The 12,885-nt window shown below is 36.1% G+C and overlaps 1 protein-coding gene across 2 annotated transcripts in view; it reads right to left on the bottom strand.

Annotated features, from left to right (window-relative positions):
* palm1a (paralemmin 1a) overlaps nt 1–12,885 on the bottom strand; it is a 51,413-nt gene that overhangs the window by 25,337 nt on the left and 13,191 nt on the right. For both annotated transcript variants that reach the window (XM_067388466.1, XM_067388465.1), the window contains exons 2-3: nt 8,649–8,694; nt 5,058–5,138 (exon numbers count right to left, since the gene is read on the bottom strand). In XM_067388466.1, coding sequence (XP_067244567.1) covers nt 5,058–5,138; nt 8,649–8,694 — 127 coding nt within the window. The remainder of the gene's footprint in view (nt 1–5,057; nt 5,139–8,648; nt 8,695–12,885) is intronic.

Raw genomic sequence — 12,885 nt, 5'->3', positions numbered from 1 at the left:
AATGCAATCAAAATACAGGACAAAGCGCACAAGCTCCCATGTGCTTATAGTGGCTGAGCCATTGTTTTCTAAAGTAAAATGGATCCAAATTTTTAGGCAACAGATTGAAACAAAGACTTTTGTTGTCTTGTTAGAGTTCACTGCTCTTGATCACGTGACCTGTGTTAACCCATCCCACTAATCAAATCACGCCTAACCAATCCGCATCATTAACATCCTGTACTGATCGCCCCTGGGATGTCAGACATCCTTTAATCAGTCTGGAGTAACCGATGAGCCAATCAAAACAGGGAAGCTATGGAGCCAAAATACTGACAAAGAATGAGAATGGCACTTAATATACTTCATACAGACACATAGGCTTTAGCACGACTTGAACAGAGGCCTAAAACTGCATAGCTTCATACCTCATTTGGTTCTAATTGTTCTGTATTCGGGGAGAACACTTTGGCCTCTATCTTAGATTGACAAATGCCTGCTCATATATCAGACAGCATGTGATTTCAGGACTCTCAGAGGCCCCTCCATACTTTTGCGACCTGTGGCCCACTATTCACTGGCTATTCATCACTCTCTCTTTCTCTCCCTTTGCATTTTGCTGACTCTGAATGGGAGCTCCATAGAAACTGCTAATGAGGAGAGTTTTTGGATCTTATCTCTGGCCAGCACAGCAAAGTCTCTCAGCCACAGCTGATATTATTATGGCAGAAGCATTAAATGCATCGAAAAAGCATTTTACAATAACATTTAACAATAACACTTTACAATAACACTTCTCAGATTAAGAGATTAACACAAGATACATGTTTGTAATGGGTATTAATGTATGGATTCGAACCTGTACCTCCCACGTGAGCACCAACTTTGGTGAAAAAATTAGTTAAGTAAATACCAAAAATCATGGCTTATATCATATTCGAGTTAATTGACATTCTTAACAGCATAACAGTAAAAGTATAATGCTATTTTAGCATTATTTTATATATTATTATAGTATTTATTAATATATATTAATATTTTGAAATAGCTTTTATTGTTATTTTTTACTTAATTTCAATTTAATTTTAATTAATTTTAATTTCATTGCTTTTGTCATTTTTATTATTATAATTATTATTAATATAATATATATTTTTAAATACTTCAATTTAGCTCAAATGGTTAATTCACCCAAAAATTACAATTATACCATAATTTACTTACCCTCAAGCCATCCTAGGTGTATATGTCTTTCTTCTTTCAGACAAACACAATCAGAGTTATATTAAAAAAACAAACAAATCTGGCGCTAGAATATTGTAACTAATGTGCTACTTTGGTAAAATATTGATGCTTGGGTTTTAAATCTTTAAGTAAACAACAAAAATGCCCCGGGGTAAAATCTGCATTTTTGGTAGGGTTCCCCTGGTAAAATTCGCATTCCAGGGTCTAAATATCATGTTATTTGGGGTCGCATCAACAGACATTACTCACATGCTACTGTGGTAAATGTATTCATCGCACAGCCCGATTTTTAAGAAGCACATGCAATGTACTGCCCTGACACTATAGGAGCAGAATAAGTAGTATGATATCATACTATTCCAAACATATTCAGAGACATTAAAATGCCTATTCTAAACCACAGCATAACAAAACTGGGAAAAAAGACCTCCAACAGTTCACAATCATGTACACCTGACCTGAGGGCCAAAGAGACAATACACCATATATTTAGCAGAGTGAAGCATTTCCCTCTTCACATAAACAGGATGTCTCATCACCCCCCATGGCAGATTCACCTTCCTGTGTCTGACAGGGTGTTCTTGGCCCAGACTGCACCAAATCACAGTGGTCCAGTCAACAGTGATATCAGGCCCTTTGCCTGAAAAATGTTGAAGACTCCTGGCATAATTAATAATGGATACAAGGGAAATCAAAGACTATGGAAGTACATTTCTCCACCACTAATATATATATATATATATATATATATATATATATATATAAACATTTTGTTAATGTTTATATATATATATATAATGTGATTTGTTAAATCATAATTATGACAAGTAATAATAAAGAGATAAAAATTCAAAATTATGAGATCATAATTATGACAAAAAGAAAAAAATATTGGCAAAATCACAATCATAACTAACACAGTTGAGATAAAAAGTTGAAATTATTACATAAAATGTTGAAATTATGACAATGGCACAATTAAGACATAATCTCATAATTATGAGATCACAAATTCAATTTTGTCAAAAAGTCATAATTCTCATAATCTCATAATTTTGACTTTTTATGTCATAATTATGTCTTTTTTTTATCCCATAACTATGACTTAGTAGGTCATATATTTTTTCTTATGTGCCAGAAATTGGCTTCTATAAATGAGACATCTTAAACAACTTAAATCGAAATTCTGAGTTAGAATGAGTGAAACAGTTATTAAAAATATTAAATCCATCACTGTTTTTATTCAGTTTATTGAAGCAGTAAACTGCCACTTCATCTTCCATACTGTAGTAGGCCTTTGACTTGCCTTTTTTATTTATTTTTTACCTTTTGAAAGTAACTTTGTTGATGATATAGGAAAGCTACCAGTGTCTGTATGTGTAAGTATGTGTAAAGACATGCCAATCTTGATTGGCTGACGTGAGGTCAGGTGATGTAGTGTCGTATTGTTTGTCTCACTTTTTATTTTAGGCAGTATGGCCAGCAAAAATGCTAAGTTAGGAGTTGTGTGTTGCTGTGCTCCCACTTTATTACAGAGGATGACATGGGTCTGTGTATTATGTGTTTATGGGAGTGGAATATGCTCAGTCAGCCCTCGAAAAAGCTGACTGTCCTCTTTGTGAGCGTTTCGCAATGAGGAAGCTCCGCTCCTGCCTGGCTCGCTTCTCTTCTGCATTTGTGCCTCGAGGTTCTTTGATCATGGGGATCACAACTTAACCAAGTCCGAAAGCAAACTTGTGGCTCAGATCCTGCATTTGTGGAGGTGCTGCATGGATTATGCTTGCAGTTTGAGGCGAGAGCAGACAGATGTTCCCCTTTCTCTCTCTCGAATCCCGAGTTGTTTTAGTAATAACACATATTCAGTGTATTCTAACTGGACCATGTAACACCTTGTCTGGTTAATTTACAAACTGCATTTGACTCCGTGGAGTTAAATGTTAAAAATGCATCTAGCTTTGAGGAGTTAGATATGCAAAATGGATAACCATATGGGGTAAGACCCCTCTGTTAAATCTCCTGAAGTTTGCAGATGACACCACTGTCATCGGCCTCATCCACAACGGTGACGAGTCTGCCTACAGACAGCAGGTTGAACAACTGGATGTATGGTGCAGTCATAACAACCTTGAGCTGAACACGCTCAAAATAGTGGAGATGACAGTTGACTTCAGGAGGAAAACTCCTGCACTCTCCCCACTCACCATCATGAACAGCTGTGGCAGCAGTGGAGTCATTTTGGTTCCTGGACACTACCATCTCTCAGGACCTGAAGTGGGACAATCACATTGACTCCATTGTGAAAAAGGCCCAGCATAGCTTGTACTGAAGAAGTTCAACCTGCCACAGGAGCTGCTGACACAGTTCTACTCAGCCATCATCGAGTCTGTCCTGTGTTTATCTGTAACTATCTGGTTTAGTTCAGATACTCCTACAGAGTGAGGAAGAGGGCAAGTAAAATCATCACAGACTCCACTCAACCCGGCCACAACCTGTTTGAACTGTTGCCATCTGGACAGCGCCTCTGATCACTACTAGAACATTCAGGCACAGGAACAGCTTCTTCCCACAGGCCGTCTCCCTAATATAAACAGTTAAATGCCTCACAAGGCATATGCCTGTAAGTGCAATACCCCACTGGTCAGTCAATTTAGTTGGTATTTATTCATTCATAATACTGTAAATGTTCATAATCTGTAAATATGTTTATTATGACTAAACCTAACTCTATCTTTATACTTTTTTATTCTTAAATTTATTACTATATTTTCTTGTTGTTGTATTTGTACTTGTATATGTGCACTGGAAAAAATGCTTTGTTTGTGCAAGCAATAAAGCTCTTTCTGATTCTGATTCTGAGAAAAAAAAGAAAAAGAAAAAAACCTGTCCGTCGGTGTCATAATCACCATCAGTTCCTGGGCTCCATTTCCCATAATCCTCTCTGCCAGTCACATGCTCACATTTCACACCAATCACCAATTGACCCTTCGCAAAGACCCACCCCCCTTAGTTACTGTTGCTTTGTCCGTCAAACCATGGCGCTGTCACGCCACATGCAGTGAAAAATACATTGCGGAGCAAAGAGGACACTGACAACACATCGACAGACAAGACAGAGCAGGTTACTTATGATATTAAACAAAGTCCCAGCTTTCAAACTGTGTAGTTTTTTAAGAAATTCAAACAATAAAAACTGTTTTGTGGCTCTTTAATATGTCGTGACCATGGTCGTGACAGATTGCTGTAACGCCCTTAGCTCAAGAGGCTCATTAACTGATCATCTCTTCCTACTAGTTCATTTATAGCGTCAAATAAACATGAATGAACATGAGAATGAATGTTGTTTCAAACGTGGAAAGATGTCAATATACACAATTTTTCAAGTTTAACTCCACCTAGGTTAATCTTCTAACTACTGGCTGCTTTGTCGGACAAAATGGCGGATGCGGCGTTCTGATTGGTTAGATCGCTTGTCAATCAAACTCCCGGCGAAGGGTCAAATGCCACATACAGGATTCCATGAAGTAGGGGCCCTATTATGATCTTGCTGATGGGCTACGTTTTGTCAACCTGACCTCACGTCAATCAATCAAGATTGCAGTGTTTTCACACATGCTTCAGACACTGGTCACGCAGAAGCATTCTCATAGTGTCAACACCATGATGCAGCATCTCATTCCTTTCTCATGAAACCAGGTTACATAACCTGAGAATTTTTTTTTCATTTATCATGTTCTATCATTTAAATTGCAGTTTTATGCAGTGTATATAAAAAAAATAAAATAAATAAACTGCAGTCATGACAATTATGTCAGCCTCAGATGTCAGTGTCTTACCTTGAGGTGCTGAAGCTGTCGTCGGTCATCCTCCAGTTGTCTTTTCTTATTCTCAATTTCTGTCTGTCTTTTTCTCCTTTCCTGTAAATAAAGAAATCTGATATTATCCCCCAGTTTCACAGGCAAGGCTTAAGCCTAGTCCCAGACTAAAATGCATGTTTGAGCTGTTTTGACTGAAAGCAACTTGGACTGGCATATCTTAAAATATGCCAATGCCATTGCTTTGTCTCAAGATGCACACCAGTAATGTTTTTTTTTTCTTCTTCTTCTTTTTTCTAAGGCATGTTTATAAAAGCTACTTAAATCTCCTAATTGAACTAAGGCCTAATCCTGGCTTAATCGAATCCCTGTTTGTGAAACCAGGCCTAACAGCAATACTGAATTAATACACATCCAAAGCACTAACATGTTTTTGCACTGATGTACTGTTAAACAAAACGCATACAAACACAAACAACCAAAATTCTTGCATTTTCTGTACCACTTAACGATTGTACTGTTCTTCGAAAGTTTGAACATCAGTTCTGTAATAACAGTATTTCCTTTTGGTGTGTAAGGTTGGCTAAAAAAAGGATTTCTGAGGAATTAAATATTTTATTGAAACCTATGCCATTACTCTCAGACCAGAGCATGTGTGGTAATTAGTGCTTACAATCTTCATATGTGAGAGAAAATGAGCTGAGAACAATGTGTTCATCAATCAGTGAGATCCCAGCCAGCAAGGAGAGCATGTGTGATTGTGTGTGTGAAGTGTGCACACGTGTGTGAGGACTAAAAAATGGGTGCATGGATTAACAGACTGAAATGTTACAGCCCTATTTTTTTTCTTGATAAGAAAAGACAACAAAACATTTAAAATGTAAAAAATAAATACAAAAAAAAAATAAATAAATAAAACAATATATAAATAAATTCAAGATTTATATTATTGTAATAAAATATTTAAGTTAAATGCTTTTCAAAACGTGATTCTATCATAAATCAAGACAAAATTAAGACATTTTATTCCAGTATCAAGTACAGGCAAAGTCTGAATATGAAGTGAACTGTGTTGTTATTTTCAGGGTTTCATTGTTGCATTTTTGTTCTTTTACTAGCAATATCATATTGAAGTTCAAATTGTTATTGTAATTCTCAAAATGATCACACTTAATTATAATCTTTTTTTTTTAAAATAGTGCAACGCTATATGAGATGTATGAATATATCTCTTGCCACCTAAAACCACATTTGAGCTTATTTCTTCATAAATTATTATAGATTAATTTAGTGCTTAAAAGAGATCAAATGTGCTGGACCAACACTTAAAGGATAAGTTCACATCAGAATTAAAATTTCCTGATTATATATTCACCCCCATGTCATCCAAGATGTTATCTTTCTTCAGTCGAAAAGAAATTAAGGTTTTTGAGGAAAACATTCCAGGATTTTTCTCCATATAGTGGACTTCAATGGGGATCAATGGTTTGAAGGTCCATATTGCAGTTTAAATGCAGCTTCAAAGGGCTCTACGATCCCAGCCGAGGAATAAGGGTCTTATCTTGCGAAACGATCGATCATTTAAAAAAAAAAAAAAAAACAGTATAAACATCTTAACCACAAATTCTTGCACTAGCTCTGCGATGTGCGTCATAAACTTCCCATATTACGTATTCACGTATTCATGGAAGTACTGACCCAGTGTTTACAAAGCGAACATGCAAAGACTAAGTCAAATGGCCCTTTCCAAAAAAGGTAAAACAACGATGTCAGATGAAATACAGTTTTTCGCCCTACCCTACCGTGCTTCTGGTTCAGTACTTCCACCTACGTCACATGTGACATTTCCAATGTGATTACCTAATATGCATCGCAGAGCTAGTGCAAGACGAACATTTGTGGTTAAAAAGTGTATATATATATATATATATATATATATATATATATATATATATATATATATATATATATATATAAAAGAAATACAGTACAGTAGGAGAATACAGTACAGTCCAAAAGTTTGGAACCACTAAGATTTTTAAAAGTTTCGTCTGCTCACCAATGATACATTTATTTAATTAAAAATACAGTAAAAACAGTAACATTGTGAAATATTATTACAATTTAAAATTCTATTTGAATATATTTGACAAAGTAATTTATTCCTGTGATGGCAAAGCTGAATTTTCAGAATCATTACTCCAGTCTTCAGTGTCACATGATCCTTTAGAAATCATTCTAATATGCTGATCTGCTGCTCAAGAAACATTTAATGTGTACAATTGTACAAAATATTTGTGTACAATATTTTTTTTCAGGATTATTTGATGAACAGAAAGTTCAAAAGAACAGTGTTTATCTTAATCTAATCTGTTGTAACATTATAAATGTCTTTACTGCCACTTTTGATTGATTTAATGCATCCTTGCTGAATAAAAGTATTCATTTCTTTAATTTCTTTTCAAAAAAATAAAAATAAAAATTCTTACTGACCCCAAACTTTTGAACGGTAGTGTATAATGCTACAGAAGCTTTGTATTTCAGATAAATGCTGTTCTTTTGAACTTTCTATTCATCAAGGAATCCTGAAAAAAAAAGTACACAACTGTTTTCAACATTGAAAATAATCAAAAATGTTTATTGGGCAGCAAATCAGCATATTAGAATGATTTCTGAAGGATCATGTGACACTGAAGACTGGAGTAACGATACTGAAAATTCAGCTTTGCATCACAGGAATAAATTACTTTGTCAAATATATTTAAATAGTACACAGTTATTTTAAATTGTAATAATATTTCACAATATTACTGTTTTTTACTGTATATTTAATTAAATAAATGTAGCCTTGGTGAGCAGACGAAACTTCTTTTAAAAACATTAAAAATCTTAGTGGTTCCAGTACATATATATTTATATATACACACACACACACACACACACATATATATATATATATATATATATATATATATATATATATATATATATATATATATATACGGTTTGAAGGTCCAAATTGCAGTTTCAATGCAATAAGGGTCTTATCTAGCGAAACAATCAGTCATTAAAAAAAAAAAAAAATAATAATAATAATAATATATATATATATTGCAGTTTCAATGCAATAAGGGTCTTATCTAGCGAATCATTAAAAAAAATAAATAAATAATAATAATTATATATATATATATATATATATATATATATATATATATATAATTTTTTTTTTTTTTTTTTTTTATAACTGATTGTTTCGCTAGATAAGACCCTTATTGCATTGAAACTGCAATTTGGACCTTCAAACCGTTGATCCCCGTTGAAGTCCACTATATGGAGAAAAATCCTGGAATGTTTTCCTCAAAAATCTTGATTTCTTTTCAAAAGAAAGAAAGACATGAACATCTTGGATGACATAGGGGTGGTTACATTAGCAAGAAATTTTAATTCTAAAGTGAACTAATCATTTAATGGCATTTTAGGCACAGGCAGACAAACTGTTTTCAAGCCACATATGTAAAAATCTCTGACCCAGTTTCAAATTTGTGAAATGGGTTCAGTAGGTGGGTTTATTAGGACTGCCAGGGGAACATGTGTGAGAATCTGACTTACTGCAATAGCCTGGAGCCGGTCCTGCTGTGAGACTGATTCTGACATCCTGAAAGACAGAGGAAATATATTAGGCTGGTAGATACAACAATGGTCAAACAGAGGACAGATTTGCTTCCTGTTCTGGTGTCTTGACTCTCTTAGCTATTTTGTTGAATTGAGTAGAATTGAAATGACGTAGTTGCCGCCTTCGCATAGGTATATTGTATATAAGACAGGATCATACCCACCTAACACACAACCACAATAATGTTGTAATTACCCCTGAGGAATTTTCCTAAAGTCCCTGACTTTAACGTGTTGATTAAGAATCATGATGGAAGCATACTGATATTGATTATTAAAATTAAAAATCACATAAATATCACATAAAATTGTGTGCATAAGGTAGATAGATAAAAAAAATCTGGAAAAGTTCAGAAATATGACCTCTGAAACCTACAGAACAGTAGAACTAAAATCTGTTAAAGGTCTCAAAAATAATAATGACTGCCAAGATGCAGGTTAAAATGGTTCTTTCTCACAATTTAAGAAGGGAAAAGTTTGAAAAACGATTCTGGAGCTTTCTGAGATTTGATTCATGCTGAGTTTGATTGAGCAAGAGAAGGAAATATTCATCTTTGGAGTGAAACTGCAAAAATTCCTTGTAAGGTTTGTGCAACTGATTCCAAGAAGAGCATAAAATGGCTAAAGAACCCTGTTAACATTGACCACATCCTCATATGGGACAGATTGCTTCAGACAAATGGCAGTGTGAAGTTCTACCTAATGACAAATAAAATCTGTTTTCCGATCAGGAACATCCTCATTCAACTCACTCTCCTATTTATTGTCAACACACGCATTTTCTTGTTCATTCACTAAGGGCCCAGCCCAAAAGGTCTTCCAAACAGTAAGATGGACCCATCTGCTGAAGGACACAGCTGTGGCGGCGGCTCTTATGCCATCAGGGAAAAGAAGAATGTGAAGGTTGTTCTCCGACCCACCACATTCGCATTCCCATCCCCCCCCACAAGAGTAAAACAGAACACCTGTACAAACAGCCTGCCAGAGGAACTTGAACGGATGACAGCAGCAAAGAGCAGAGTTAGTGCATGATGCTGAACCTGGCACACCATACGCCAACGCTAGGTGATTTTGCAAACTTCCTTTTGGAAGGCAATATGACTGTAAGGATGAGGTGTAAAACTGAGTCTGCCATATGCTTTTTCTCTGAACTATATTTGCTTTATAAAATAGTGAATTTATATCCAAATCTCAGATATCCAAACCATCAATATGTGATCGGAAATAAAATTTTCATCTGGCAGTCATTAAAACAGGTGGAAAAATCCTATAAACTAGTGATGGGAAGTCCAATTCTTTTCCATGAACTGGTGCTTCTGTACAGTTTGTTTCAGTGAACCGGTTCAAAAAATGATTCTCTAGTTCATTTATGTAATCACACATTGATGTCAGGTATACACAATTATTTTATTAAAACAAAGAAACACAGATGTTTTTATTTGTTATACTTTATGCTTTAAAGCACAAGACATTAGAAACTTACATTTTGCCCCCTTTATGAAACCCTCGGCAGACAGTTCTCAGCATGTCGGATATGTCCAATAGACTATTCTCAGTTCAGTGTACTGTTGGACTAATGAGTACTGTTGGATGCTGAATGAGTTGGCAAAAACTGGCATCATAGGATCATTGGTTCATCTCGAGTCTGAGTGACTGTCCGGCACATCCAAAAGTGAGTTTTGGTTGGAGCCCAGGCCCCAGGTGGAGTCCAGGACCTCAACTGGGCTGCTAGCCTCAGCTCATGATTGGCAGCTGAAGGTTGACCTCAGGGGGCAGCTAAATTGCAAGGACTACACTAAGGCCAGATTTGGTCTTAACATCTGACTGTTCCAAGCAAGTGGTCATGTTGGAACTTACTGTCCCTTGGGAAGACCGGATAGAGGAGGCCCACGAGCGCAAGGAGGCCAAGTCTCCCGAACTGGCAGAGAAATGTAGAAGGCATGGGTGGAGAGCCAGCTGCGAGCCCATTGAGGTGGGCTGCAGGGGCTTTGAAGGACAGTCTCTACATTGGACATTCAGTCTCCTTGGTATTAGAGGTTTGCAAGAAAGAAGAGCCACAAAGAACATCATAGAAGCTGCGGAAAAAGCTTCAAGGTGGCTGTGGACCTAAAGGGGTGATCCATGGTAGTGTGCTACTTGGACACAAGCTGAGGACTGATCACCCCCGGATGGGTCACCCAGGTGAGGGTGTCTGATGATCTAAGACCAGAACCCTGGGTTTATCTTTGAAGATGTGTCCAAGTTGCAAAATGGTTCAGTCCGATTTGGTGAACTGGTTCATTTCACTAAAAAGAACCGGCTCCAAAGAACGATTTATTCACAAACTGGACATCACTACTATAGACTTATATTGAAGGAGCGTCCTGAGCCATATCTATGGAGCAGAATAACAAGTGTATGTTTCATCGAAAATAAAACCGGAATTGCAATATGGCTTTGTGTAATTATTTAAAGTAATTACATAAATATATGCACTGCATGTTTCAGAGTGAAGCACGTCACTGTATTCTTCCACATGAGCAATTCCATAATAACATAATATTCACAAAATTTGGGCCAAATTGTGCAGCCCTACAAACCACAGCAAACCTGGATTTTTTTTAATGGCAATATTTATCCAAAAAATCACAACTTTTTGTGTTTTTCCCCAAATCGTGCAGCCCTAAAGCCGCGCACACACTTAACGATTGTAAGGCCGATTATGAATGTAAATTGATACTTATGACTGATCGCGCTTAAACGCGTCCAGTCAGAGCCTGCGATTACAGTCAGTGTTCAAATTCCATGCAAGTTAAATCTGCTTCAGTCGCAGGAAACAATCGGTATATGTGTTCAGTTCAGTCTTAGAATGTTTCAGCTAATTGTTAGGTGTGTCCGGCTTAAGAGTGAGAGAGTGAGCTCTTTTGATTTGTACCAATAAGCAACCACCCCAAACCATAGCCAATCAATAGCAACATGCTAACAACCATCCAGAATACCTTAGCGAACACCAACACCCTGGTAACCACCCACAACACCCTAAAATTGTGGCAATCCATTCACATTTTTATATAAAATATTTGTTGTCTTCACTTTATCATGCCACAAATCTGAAATTGGTATAGTGTGTGTTGGTCAGGTCTGCTTCACTTCTGTATGGATCAGAGAAATTACTCAGCAGAATTCGCATCCATATCCAGACAGACTGATACACAGAACAAAACTGCAGTTCTCCAGCCACATAACACACTCCAGTATTAAGCAAAACAAGTTAAACAACTAAACAGATCTGTATGGACAGAGATATTTAATATTCCTCTTTGATTTTAAAATCTTGAAATAATAGCCTCTCATAAAATACCTCACCATATACAAGTAATACTCACGAGACTAACAAACACCTATTATATTCGATGAAGCCACGTGCACTACAATCAAATTATGCAAATTACTGTGTTATGCAAATGAATTGGCCGGTTTGAGATCACTGAACCAGATTGACAGATAACAGAAGTGTTACTTCCTTCTTGTGTAAATTGCATTTTATGTTTCCAACATTTTAGTCAATTTTTACTAAACATTGAGTAAAATGTGTTTTTGTTTGCTTTCAGCAATTATGTGTCATTCGCCATCAATACTGAAGCAAATAATTACTGTGTCACTTGCAGCACATATGAAATGCAAAAACAATGGTTGAATTCGGAATAGCATAATAGCATTACTCTTCTTATATATGGCAAAAAATTGTGATAAACAATTAGTCTCAGCCCTAAAGGCCTGTTCAATCCAACACAGATGTAAGGCAAAAAAAATTCGGTCAGATTTTCACATTTCCTCTAGTTTTATTCAGATGTTCACAGCGTCTTGGAGTGAACAACCCAACATTGGTTGAGCCAATATTTTGTCAGGCTGGTGTGATGCTCCAACAAACAAAGGATGAATCCGGAATACTATATATAACACTAAAAGAAAATAATTGCTATGCTAATATGCTACTCCGAACTTAACTAATGCTTACATATTTGAGTGGAATCAGTCTATAAATGGTTTACAAATACAGATATAGCTACACATATTGGGTTAGAAGAGGGGAAGCAGGTTAGTTAGCTTCACAAACAGGAAAAAAAAGCTTCATACAAAGAAACCGTTTCCTACAAAATGAGCTCAATGCAAGTCTGCCGAAATGCTGACTCAG

The sequence above is a fragment of the Chanodichthys erythropterus genome, chromosome 6, assembly GCF_024489055.1.
Source record: "Chanodichthys erythropterus isolate Z2021 chromosome 6, ASM2448905v1, whole genome shotgun sequence".
Lineage (NCBI taxonomy): Eukaryota > Metazoa > Chordata > Actinopteri > Cypriniformes > Xenocyprididae > Chanodichthys > Chanodichthys erythropterus.
This window is presented reverse-complemented; position numbering and strand designations above follow the sequence as displayed.